At 38.7% G+C, this 12,981-nt stretch overlaps 1 protein-coding gene across 1 annotated transcript in view; it reads right to left on the bottom strand.

The window, feature by feature from the left end:
• LOC103145576 (cGMP-inhibited 3',5'-cyclic phosphodiesterase A-like) overlaps positions 1-12,563 on the bottom strand; it is a 60,108-nt gene extending 47,545 nt beyond the window's left edge. Inside the window, exon 1 of the mRNA XM_007563058.2 lies at positions 11,652-12,563. Within this exon, the coding sequence (XP_007563120.1) occupies positions 11,652-12,563 (912 nt within the window). The remainder of the gene's footprint in view (positions 1-11,651) is intronic.
• Positions 12,564-12,981: the final 418 nt, after the last annotated feature.

Genomic DNA, 12,981 nt, shown 5'->3' on the forward strand with positions numbered 1-12,981 from the left:
TATGCAGAAGTGGACAGAAAATTATATGCTGCTGCCTTTCAGCTGCAGGCTGTGCAGCGTCTCTCGTTCCTCAACTTTACGTCAAGACGGACACTCAGCGTTTGCACGTGCAATGTCCGCCGAGCAAACCCGGAGAGGTCGAGAGGAAAAGCCACGCAGGAGCTCCGAACGCCGCTGTGTTTGGAAGCCCAACTGTTGTCCTGTTACCATCAACACTCTGCCTGCACTTGGCACCAAGCTTTCTTTCACTCCTGTTTTTTTCTTTTCCTCATGCCCCCCCAACAAATCTTTCAGCGCTCGCTTAGCACTCCTCTCACTCCTTCTCTTTCACATGGCCCCCTGCTTTAGGTCCCCTCTCAGCTTGTTTCCCCCCCGTTCAGTCACACTCTCTCGCTCACATGATACAGTAAATACACAACTAATCATGTTCAAGCTGTTGAGTGTTGCTTGGAGCTGAATTCGCCCCGTCCAAATACCTCTGTTATCTTTGCTTCTTCTTTCTCCATCATGGCTTTTCCCTATCATTCCCCTCCCACCCCCCAGTTTCTTTGAATAAAATATATCTTCAAAGAACACTATACAATATTTTAAAAGATTCTCTTAATTTCAAACTTTCTTCTTTAGCGTATTGCAAAGTATAGGCACCGGCAGATGCTAAGCTTCAGTACCAGGTTTGGTGGAAAGACTTGCTTTATAATCCTAAATAAAAATGTGGATATAAATAACAAACATTTAATATTTGTGAAATGCTAAAAGTTTATTATCCTAGCCTTCCCAAGCACAAATTATGATATTAATAGAATTATCCTTTATTGTCCCACAGTGGGTAAATTCAGGCGTAACAGAAGCACACCAAAGGTAGGAGGGAACATGTATATTCTTCCCTGAAGCTTAGTCAATTTTGACTGGTATGGTATAGTAACACACCCACGGGCCCACGCACACACACACACACATACACACACACACACACAAGTAAAAATGGCACATGTGTACCATGTGCACAACTGGATGTTTTTGTGATCAGCTATTCTGTCTTGCATCACAAAAGCCCAAACGTTTTTGTTCTTTGGCAATTCTGCTCTGCTGTGATTATTTATGCCTGCGTATGTATATGAAAATGAAAGTTTTTGCCACCGTCATGATGGAAAATGTCATGACATTATGACATTGTATTGATTAGAAAACAGTGGGGAAACATGTTGCTATCAAAACTAAAATATTTTAGGATATTTGGTCAGTTTTTTTGTAAATTCTGACTTAATAACATTTTAAAAAGCACATTTTATTCTTATCTGTGTTTTTCTGTGATGCACATGTCAAAGTCAGGTCTAAGATGATTTTATTTTGTTTACGAAAATAGTTTTTTGTTTTTTTTTTGTTTTTCAGTTTGATTGTTCATTTCTGCTGTCCTCCACATAAATAGAACATAGAAAAAAGTAGAAACATAAAAAAAAAGGATTTAATGTTGGTGAAACACCTCAGCTGCTTTCAGCGCTAGTGTCATCAATCCAACATCTTGTCCGGATCCGTTTTATACTTTACATTGCGCTCTTCAATGTAAAATGAGGCTCGTCATCAGTCCCAAAACCCACTGAATTGATGGCAGAAGGCTAATGAAATCCTCTAATCTACTTTTCCACATTATTCAACCACATTGATTACAATTTATTTAATTAATTAATTTATTTATTTAATGACGGTCCACCAAAAGCTTCCATCGTTTCATTGCGGATGTTAAGGTTGATAAGAAGGCCACTAATGAGATTTCCATTGCGTTGTGGATGAATGGATGGATAGCTGGATGGATGGACAGATGGAAATATTTTCAAATGTATTTTATCCACAAAATTACCCACACTTGGAAAATTCCTTAAATCAAATTCCATGCTTTTCCAGGTTGTGTAGGAACTCCATTTTTAATGGAGATATTTATCTCTGAGAGTAGGTCAAGCGTTTAAATCAACATGGGCATAAGCTGCTGGATTGACTACAAATGAATACAAAACAACTACATATTTAGTACCAAGTGTGAGCATTTATTATTAAATAATTAAGCCAGATTGGATATTGAAAGACTTGGACGTGGCTGTCTTTTAATTGTGCCTAATATTTTAATTTCTCAAAACTTTCATATGCTCACTGAATTTGTTTTGCTTGACTTACACCATTAAAAAAAAAAAACTTCATCCATACACACATTAAAAACATTTCCAGCTTTATCCATTCGAAACAAAGACCATAATCCACCATCGTCTTAGAGGAGATATATTAGGCCTAGACACTATTCCAAGTGAGACGGATCAGGCGACTGGAGCAGGTTGTGTGTCTCCCTGGAAAAGTATGTGCGTCAGTGAGAGAATGTGGGCCTTCCCCTTAAATAGATTTCAGAGCACGTGTTTCTCTTTTAAAATCTGCCTCCCTTCTTCTGCTGTTAATTTTTAAACAGACACAGCGCCATTTGTTACCTTCAATGAAAACACATGTATGTAATTTTGCGTATTAAAAGTTCCATTTCTGCGACCAAAAACCGAGCTTGTTATACTGTACGTTCTGCTGAGATGTTTTCTGAAATAAGAGTGACCTAAAAGACATACACCTCCTCCTAATCTATTAGAAACCCCTACAAAAAGGCAAACAAACGTGTCCTCTCATTTCTGATGACCATTAAAAAGAACAAAAATGTCAATGAAATCCTTCAAATTAAAACTTAAAAAAAGTGTTTTAAAGTTTGGGTTAAAAGTTCTTATTAAGCTCATTAAAGCCTCCACGGTGAAGATTGAATATTGTCTTACAAAAAAAAACAAATGCAACAATGAAACTGAGCCTTTGCTATTTTGCAGCTTTCAGATCAGCAGAGTGCTTGTCTTGCCTCTGGCTCGGCAGGCTGCACCGGTCTGCTTCATAAATACTGCACAGCCGACGCTTGATGAAAACCCCTCTTCTCTCAGGTACAACTGCACTCTGGAGAGTTTCATTATCTACAGTACGGATAAACTGTACCATAACTGTGTGTGTGTGCGTGCGTGCGTGCGTGTGTGTGTGTGTGTTTGTGTCAGCCAGAGAGCACCAGGAAATCATGTGATTCTCAAAACAATTTAAAATTTTTATTTAAAAAAGAAAGAAATCCCTTTGTGTAAGTTCGTCTATTTCTACATGTTTTGTGAGCTTGTGTAATGTACAGTAGACTGCCTGTAGTTTTAGTGATGGCAGCAGAAGAAATGAACAAAGCGTCGGCCACGCTTCCAAATACTGAATTAACATTAACAACTGCCTCGTCTGCCTTCGCAGTGGAGGATGGTTGTTTACAGCGGAGACAATTTCCGGAAGTCTTCCTAGGCCTGAACTGGCACACTACATACGTCATGACCAAGTGTCAGCTGGATAAAATTTAAAACTCCAACAGAGTCCATGCCTTCGAAAAGCAATTGTTTCTCAATTTCTATGTCCTATTTCTGTGGATGAAAGCAACAGACCCCCTGTACAAAGCACACTGCATAGAACAATGTTTTTACCAGATTAGGAGGTGAAATACAAAAAATTTGATTTTTTTTATCCCTACTCATGAAATGTTGCAAAAACACATAAGTGCTTTGTTGAAGTGTATGTTGTTTTATGCATAAACATGAATAATCTTGAAATTTATTAATAAATGTACTGATAATAATAATTGTTATGACCATTAATACATAGTGTTAAAAAATGTAAGTAGTTAGTAAGTAGTAGTTTTGATAAATTAATTACAAATATTTTAGCGGGTTACCTTTTTTCAACACAATTAATAAATTTTTTCTATTTGTTTTTTTTCTTTTGTTTTTGTTTTGTTATCGTTTTTTACATACAAAAGTTCCGATCCAAAACCTTTTAACTCGTATGTTTCTGGAACGCCCATAAATCTGACTCACAAGAGCCATCCACAAACAACAGCGATGGACAACAAATCCGATTCGCTTTGGCCACCAGGGTTAATTTTTCCTTCAAAAAAAAACAAAAAACATTGGCACGTTGGCAAAGACTGTTGTGTAAGTTGTACAAAAAGGAGTTGAGCTGTTACTGAAACTACTGAAGTGTAAAATACCGACTCAAAGCAAAACATTGCACTGTCGGCATCCACAGTCCACGTTTCTGAAAAAGTATTTTTTAGAAATACTTTTTCTTTTTCCATGTACCTGATCATGTGTTCCTGAAACACTTGAGGACAGGATGGGTATGACAGCAATTTGCACCAATCTGACGGTTGAATAAACTAAATAACAGATTGAAAACAATTAATTTAATTTTTCTTGAATTCAATAAATCTTTGTTGTTGAACTCAATCCATTTTCGTTTTAGCAGAAAAAATGAGTATTTGAGTTGAAATATTCTTTGTCAACGTTTGGCTACCGATTAAAATTTTATTTTAATTTATTACAGACCCTGGGATTAAATTTTCATATCTCATTATAGTAGGATCTCATCCCTTTATAAATGATAAAGATTATAAAGCAAGGACTTCTGTCTGTACGGGAGAGGCACAGCCTGTGTTCACTTTTTTGACTTATAGTAACACGGAAAATAAAATGTTCCAGCGCGTCAATCATTATTTCCTTCTCCTCCAAACTTGTGAACTCGTAACAGTCGTTACTCTCTGCCATGATGGCTGTGTTTACTGTACCGTTGCAAACCACACATAATTATGCCAAAAAGGCTATGACGTATATTGCAGTGGAAGGGTTTCCACGGGAGCTCAGCTCGGTTGTGTCTTGTGGAGCTTGAAGGGTGTGCGCGAAAGTGCACACACAAAACCATGTGACAGTTCGACTTCAGTTTGACCACGCTGAGCCCTGATGACAACACTGCTCCAAAAATGGGCAGGTACTGAACAAAAGGTTTGTAAAAAATAAATAAATAAATAAATAAATAAAAAGTCCAAGAATTTAAACAGTTCCTTTCAATATGCTTATGTTTCTAGGAGACAATTTAATTTCCCTGACCGGTTTACAGGTAAGACGTAAGGACGGTAAACAGGAGGACATCATCTCCTCTGCGGCTGGTCAGCTGAGAGTTCGCTTTCCCCTCCACCTTCTGAGTTCAATTTGTCATCATTTCTGTTGCAGGCACGATGAAGCAGAATGGGTAATGGAGCCGTTCTAATACTACAGATAGTGCACTAACTCAGTGTTCCCTAGATACCAATTAGCAATGAACAACCAAGCATCAAGAGTGAGACAACTGATGGGTGAACGTTTGGAGCTCACAGATAAGAGGGTGAAAGTTGGAACAGTATGTGGTCACATGTTTTAAGGTGCGTGTACTCTGCTCAGACATTTGGGGCCTCACAGCGACAACCCAATCAGTGTATTCTTTCATTCACATTTTATTTGCAAACAGCAAAAAAAATGGACCAAAAACATGAATAATCCTATTCCACTATTCTATCTTCCATTTTGATGGCCTCAGAAGATTTGCAACTAAAAATAAAAAAAATAATCATCTGGAATCGCTGTCCTCCTTATTTACAAGAGCAGCACACACTGTCTATCACCATCTAAGTCACTGTACAACATATTTTTTGAGTACTGATATTACTGACATGAAAATTGCTCAGTTGTAGACAACACATATGCTGCACATGTGCACCGCTGCTGTAGAGTCTATGCAAGTGCTAATAAAAAGGTCACAGAGCTGAACCAATAACAATAATTAATTTCATGGTAACCCATGCAGACACTCAGTCCGCACTAATGAAGATTTACTCAACATACTGAATTTCTGAAGAGACCCCACTTGATGAAAGCCCACCCTGCTTTTTGATTAAGTCACCAAGTATTTATTTGGCTGCTTGGGGCACTATAGAGCATTCAGCTTTATTCTCAGATCGTCATAGTTTGTATTAAAAAAAAAAAAACCTTTCCTAAAAAATAAATCCCACAAAAAACAATAAACAACTCATACAGGATGATGGAAATTATCGACACCGTGGAAGATGAAATCAAATCAGATGTAAAGTAGGAAAAAAAATAGCATTTTTCTTTTTTAGGTGATCAATTGTAATTTTCTCCAAATACAAAGTTGTTATTTGAAAAATACATCAGTAGTATTGTTCTTTAGGGGTTATCTGATGTCACAATATTTTTTTTTTACCTGCAAAAGTCGTCTACAGTAGAAGGAGGGACCGGGTTGGTCGGCATGCTTTTCTGTCTGACGGCCATATTGGATTTAACAAAAATAATTTCTTGCATTTGCAGCTGATGGCCAGTAGTTGATGGTGTATTTTATAATGCATTAGCGTCCACTTCAGTGGTCTGTGTCCATTTATAACATAAAAATCCACAAGTAGCTCAAGAAAATGGCTTTAGATAGCTGTTCACTGTAGTGACCACTATGCATGAAAGGGTTAAGTAAAATGGTGATGTGATCTTTTTCAACGTAGAAGTAGCCCAAAGTAAAATGTAATTTACCGTAAAAAGAGAAATACAATGAGACTGATAAATTTGTGGGTGTGATCTAACAATTCTGAGCTGTCAGAGTTTTGTTCAATAAACAAGCAATGCATTTTAGCTGCTGCTGCTACATATTGGTGCAAATGTGGCCGACTCATGTAAAGTTTAAATTTCCTTCTAATGTTCGCAAGCAATTGACAAGGAATGTCAGACGAACCACCTCAATGTAGCGCACCAGACACCAGATATGTACTTAAATGACGAAAACAAATGTATCCTGCTACTTATATTTTGTATTATTCATGTGAGACTATGAGTTGATTTTCTGCATTTTTTAAAATGATTTATTGCATGAAAAAAGCTTATTCACATGTGATTTTAATTGCATTTCTTATTTATTGGAAACACCGTGATTGCAAAATTGTGTTTTGTTTTGTTTTGTTTTTTTTCCCACATTAGCAGAATATGGAGAAAGACTTATTGGTAGTGAAAATACCAACAAGTATATGCCCTAGCATATTGTCCAAGCTAGGACTGGACAATATGACTTAAAAATGCATCACTATAAATGCTTTTCATATTGGTTGATATAGATAATTATTGATTAGTTTTTTGTTTTAGATATCTGAAGTGCAGCCAAACTGGTGACGTGATCTTTCCTCTTTTATCCACAATTTCCCCTTGAACTGTTGCACTCATTTTCTCCTTTCACTCCACCCCGATCTTTACTTTTAAGAAGTTATGGGGTGCAGTGGCAAAACGTGAAGCTGCTCCTACATACTCAGGTGCACTTTGTGTACAAATTCTGTGAATTGCAGATGGTTGAGATTTCAAGGAATACCCTATCATATTTCTTGTGACAAATTTCTTCCTTTCCCTCAATCCAAATCCATCAATGCTCAAATCTAATTTGAATATCATCATTCTTAATTTGAATATGCTAATTATGTTTTAATCAGACACATTTTTACTTTAAAACATGTCCCACGTTCCTGGATTATCCTGAGAACAAATAACACACAGAGGATTAGATGTGACCTCAGTCCTGCAGTGCATGAACTGATCACATCCACCTTTAACTTTAACTAGGACGTGTCCAACTTCTTTTGAACAAACACAGTTTGTTGATTAAAATGTTTTTTAATCAAAATTATTCAGATTTTAATCGAAAACCATATATCCACAAAATAAACATTTTCAAATGGAAAAACCCTTTTTGCTGCAAAATTATTAAATAGACTTATAAGCTCAACAACAAATGTTTTCATTGTTTTTAATCTGTTATTTAAGTTATTTAAAGTCCTCTTTCAAATGATTCAGGAACTTTTGATCATTTGTGTAGTTTTGAATGATCTAACTTCTTTAGAAAGGTGGACTGTGGACACAGATATTAGCGTTGGGGATACGCTCAACATGTATCAACATGTTTTGCATTGAGATGATATTTTAGGCTTGAATAGCTTCAGTGATAGCCCAACTTCTTTTCTCACAACTTGCACAAAATGATAGTCTTTACCAGCTTCTCATGAGATGTTTTCTTTTTAAGCATTGATTAACCCCCAGTGGGCCATGAGGAACTTTTCATCCATCACTTGTGCATCATCTTTATGGACGGACAAGAAACAATTTTCAGCTCAGAAATTGTGTGTGTCTAAAAAAAAAATGCAACTAATTGCATACAATTTTTTTAACACATTAAAATCTATGCTACTCATGGAAAGTGGAGACCATCTATTCCAAATTACAGTAAGTGTTTCACTGTGGATAAACAAAAATATACGTCTATGAGGACAATATATAAGACCAAGACAAACTAATTCATAGACGTTCTCTGCTCTCCTGCGCTTTGCTGCTCTACAGCTGGTTCCCCACAACAGATTCTGTCATGAACCCTCAGGCTAGTTAGCATGGCCACCGATGGCGGGGGATAAATTGTTGTCTTGTAACATTATGTTGTTTCTCCACCATTAGCTCATTAAACAGCTCATACAAATAAATAAGTCAATAAATGATACCCATAACATCTTAGCAAGCTTCAAAATTTATTGGGGAACTTCTCCAAACTCTGCTTTATATTTCGGTTATTATATTCAATGTAGGAAGAAGAACCAGTAATAAAATAAGATTTAAAAAAAAAAAAACATGAGCGTTAAGTGCTAAACATGTTTACCAAAATTATACTACTTAATAAAATGAATTCCCATAAAAACCTTCTAAACGTCTTCATTCAACCCATTTTATTCACCATAAATCAATGTCTTGTGATTTGCCCCAAATTTAAAGTCCTGCACTGTTTACATTTCCACAGCAAATGCTCGCCGAAGGTCTAAAGTCTGGTATGACATCACAGCAGAGCAACCGGGATAAGCAGAGTCTTTCAAAATAGTGTCACTTAACATCTCACTTAACACCTTTCCATGTGCACACACATTCATGGGCACTCACAACCTTGGTAGAAGGAATGCATCCTCCATTTGTTTATCAGCAGCACAAGCAGAGTGCACAGCAAGAAGTAAAAAAAAAAAAAAGAAACCTCCAAAGTTAAATATAAACACCAGTATGTGGATGATTAATTTTAGAGCCCAACAATCAAAAGAATACTAGAACAGCGCACTATAAAAAGGAATTTTGGACCATAGTAAATTTAATTTCTTACAATGATTACATTGCAGTACAGCAAAAAAGTTTATAAATAATGTTCAATAATAACTGCATTCTTACATGAAACACTTGGTATTAAAAACTGGTGACAATATTTACTACCACGTTTAGATTATCTATAACTCGTTGGTTCAGTCAACATACAAGTCGATAAAAGTAAATCTATAAAATATCCTCGTTTGCATTAAAATCAAATCTCAAAGTGAGACATTTTGATCTCTCCAACAGCTTTAAGCTCTCCAGACACGTAGCCCCATTGTGTGTGGCATGAAGCAAAAACAATATTTCAGAAACGCAACATCCTGTTGACAGTCAAACATGGTGGTGGTAGTGTAACGGGTTGCTTTTGTCATTTAGATCCCATATGACTATTCATAAGAAATTGAACCTTCTTCAGAAACTTCTCTCTCCAGCAGAAATTCATGAAGACCTTCAGTTCGACCTCACTTTAGTTATGCAGCAAGACAATGACCCAAAGCACACAACCAAGTCCAACCCTAAAAGAACGAAGAAATTAAGGCTTTTGCCTAGACCAAGTCTGAGCTGAAAATCAATTGACATAATGTGACGTGACCATAAGGGGGGCATTCATGTTCTAAAACACATGATGAACAGGAATAAATGTACACAAATCTGCACAGAAGAGTGCAGAAAGTTGATGGCAGATGACAGGTGTAAGATGCTATTCACATAGTGCCAAGTTGGCTTGGACAACTTTTCCTTCCACCTTTACTTTCCCCTTAATAAATTACACAGGGGATTTCAAAAATCTGCTTTTTGCATTTACTCCAGTCTGCTTGTTTTGCTCTGAGACTTTTGATTGCGACAAGAAAGCAAAAGCAAGAAATCTTTAAGAAGGTGACTTTTAAAAAAATAAATCATAACGCCACCACTATGCTACCTTTGCCTTTCTCCTGCCACGCCCTCCCTGCCGGACAGACAATGATGCATAATATGAATGAAGAGTGGAAAGAACAGGCATGAGGTGCAATATACATTTTTGTTGTTGTTGTTGTTGTTTATTTATAATAATTTAAACAGGATAGAATCATCTTGGTTTTGGTGTACTAGTACTTTGAAATATGAACATACAAACTTTTAGATTCCTTAAAAAGACTTATTTTTAATTGCACCTATAATTTAACTCCTAAAATTCTGATATTTTTCTTGTTCTGCCATGCTGAGATTGTTAGCGGTCCTAATGTGGCAGCCGCTATAAAACTTTCTGCATGTACCCCTGGTCTGGTCTGGTAAGCTTACATAATTGCTTTTCAGAAATTATATAACTTTGTATATGAACCCCATATGGATTTCCCTGAGACTGGTTATGTGACCTCACAATGGATGGGAGCCACTTGGTTTAATTAAATACATCACAAATCACCAGCTAACACATGAATTAAGGACATCAGATGTCATTAGAGCTCCACTTTTGCATAGAGTTATCCTGCATCAGGGGCAGCTCGGTAAAATAGAATATAATTGAAAAGTTAACTTATTTAATATAGAAACTCAATAAAAACAGAAAGATATACTCGTACACATTTTCATTTATGTTAACCCTAATGAACGGAAGTCCATGGAAATAAAATGTTAGTTTTTTTCAGAAAATTCCAATGCTAAATAGGACCAAACCAAAGTAGTTCTTAAACACATGATTGTTATATTCTGGGCTACAAAACCAATGTTAAGCAGACAATCAATAGAAAGTTGAGTGGAAGGGAAAAGTGTGCCAGGAAAAAAAAGTTCATGTGCAACAGGAAGACTTGCTGCCTTAACAAGATGAAGGCCACTTTAAAAGCAACCTGGACTTCCTTATTACCCCAGCAGTGCCACTGCCACCATGCCACACACTCCATACAGGCATTTATACACAATGAGCCCTGAGCAAGTACTGACCACATCAACTATGAGGAATATGGGGAAACTTTCCAGAAGCTGACATGTCTGTTTTAATCTTTTTTTTTTTATTATTATTTTTCATATTCTCATGTTCTAATATTCTGAGAGAGTAATTTCTGGGTTTTCAATGGCTGTAAGCCATAATCATAAAATAAATGAATAAATATTTGAAATAATTAATACATATATTGTTTTGGAGTCACTGAATAAAAAAAAACTGTTGGTTTAAATTCTAATTTACTGGGATGTATCTGTACAGGCAATACAGCTCTCTGTTATGTGGATAATCCCTTATATTTAACACATATCCGGCTGCAACACGTTTGTAAATTCGCAAACATTTTATCGGTTAAGCTCATTTTGTTTTGTTTTTTATTTCTATTTCTCCTGTATGTCAGTCTGAGAACCTATAGGCCTACACGGCCTACAGAGCAAACAGCCGTCATCATCACCATAATGACATTGCTTTGTTTTGCAGTCTGTTATTCCACTTGTCCCGATGCCGCTACTGACAGAAAGCCATGCAAAGCTGCTGAATGCCATCAGAGAAAGCAAAAAGCCTCCACGGGCTTATCTATGGCTGATTAAAAAATAAATAAATCAGAAGCAGCAGCTAAACATCCCGACATGATCTAATACAGATGTCTAAAGTTGGACATGTCTTACCTGGTCCCGCGGAATGCAGGGCAGTGAAGTCCTGCGGTGGGACTTGCTGTTGCTCTGACTGTGAGCCATCATCTCCGAGGCCGCTATGGAGCTGGACCTCCGTCTCCTTTTGAAGACAGGGATGTCCTCCTCCTTCGCCCCGGTCACAGAGCTACAGCACCCCGTCCCGCTGGTCCCTGAGGCCGGCAAAAGCCGGTCAGCATACCTCGCAAGCAAAACCCCCAGCAGCCCCAGCAGGTAGGCCAGGTAGGGTCTCCAACTGGCCCGGACCCTGCTTAGAGAGAGTAGGGACACGGCCCTGATGACGCTAATGAAGACGAGGATGGACACTCCCTGTCCCGGCCGGACGACAAGCAGAGCCCCGCCGCCCAGGCAGCCGAGGACTACCAGGGTTGCGGTCAGGGACGACAACTCCTCCGCGCCGCGCAGCAGCGACTGCGCCGCGGCTTCGCCCAGGTGGCACACCGCTAACAGGAAGAGCGCGCTCCGGATCAGCAGCCCGCAGCGAATCAAGCAGAGCCAGACCCAGAAGAAGGCACTTACGAGCGTAAAAACAGGCAAGACGCAGTGACACGCAGTGAGAAGCAGCTCCACTGTGCAGCCCGCCGCTGAGTGGAAACGAGAGCCGACGCAGCTACTATTTCCGCTGCTGCTGCCGCTGCTGCTTGCATCCCACTCGACCAATCTGAGCAGCAGAGCGAGGAGAGCGGAGACGGAGGCGACGCAGACAGCAGAGGACACTCTTCTGCAAGTCCATGTCGCGGAGAGTCTCAGCCACGACTGGCTCCGCTCGTCCCGGTGCAGCGGAGTGACACATGTCTTCACGTAGCCGCTGCGCTCCAACGCTGCCCGGGGATGTTTGTCATGTGCGCCTCCTGATGAATCTCTGTCGCTGTGTGCCTCCAAGGACATCTTTGTCGCTCAGGCTCGTTTGGATGCCTGTCCGGGGATATAATAGATTTACTTTCAGTGTGAGTGTTTTTATTCACATGCTCCATGTTCATCTGGGCAGAAACTGATCTCTGGTGCTTGGCCGGCAACGTTTAAAACGGTTAAAGTCATGTTTGCGCAACTTTTCAGAGTTTTATGGCTTATAGCTTCCATATTACACTCATAGTTGCCCCTGGAAGTCAAGCAGTGAACCAAAAAAAGCAACCCCTGGCGTTTCACACATCTAGGCCATTGCCTCTGCTCCTCCACACAGCAGCCTCTCTCACTCTCGCTCTCTCCTTCTCTTCTCTCCCCACCCACCAGACATTATCCCCTATTTTGTGCCGCTCCGGTGATTACTCCATCACGTTTCGGCCCTGCTCAGACTGCAGGCTGCAGT

This window comes from Poecilia formosa, unplaced genomic scaffold (genome assembly GCF_000485575.1).
Source record: "Poecilia formosa unplaced genomic scaffold, Poecilia_formosa-5.1.2 Scaffold144, whole genome shotgun sequence".
Taxonomy (NCBI): Eukaryota; Metazoa; Chordata; class Actinopteri; order Cyprinodontiformes; family Poeciliidae; genus Poecilia; species Poecilia formosa.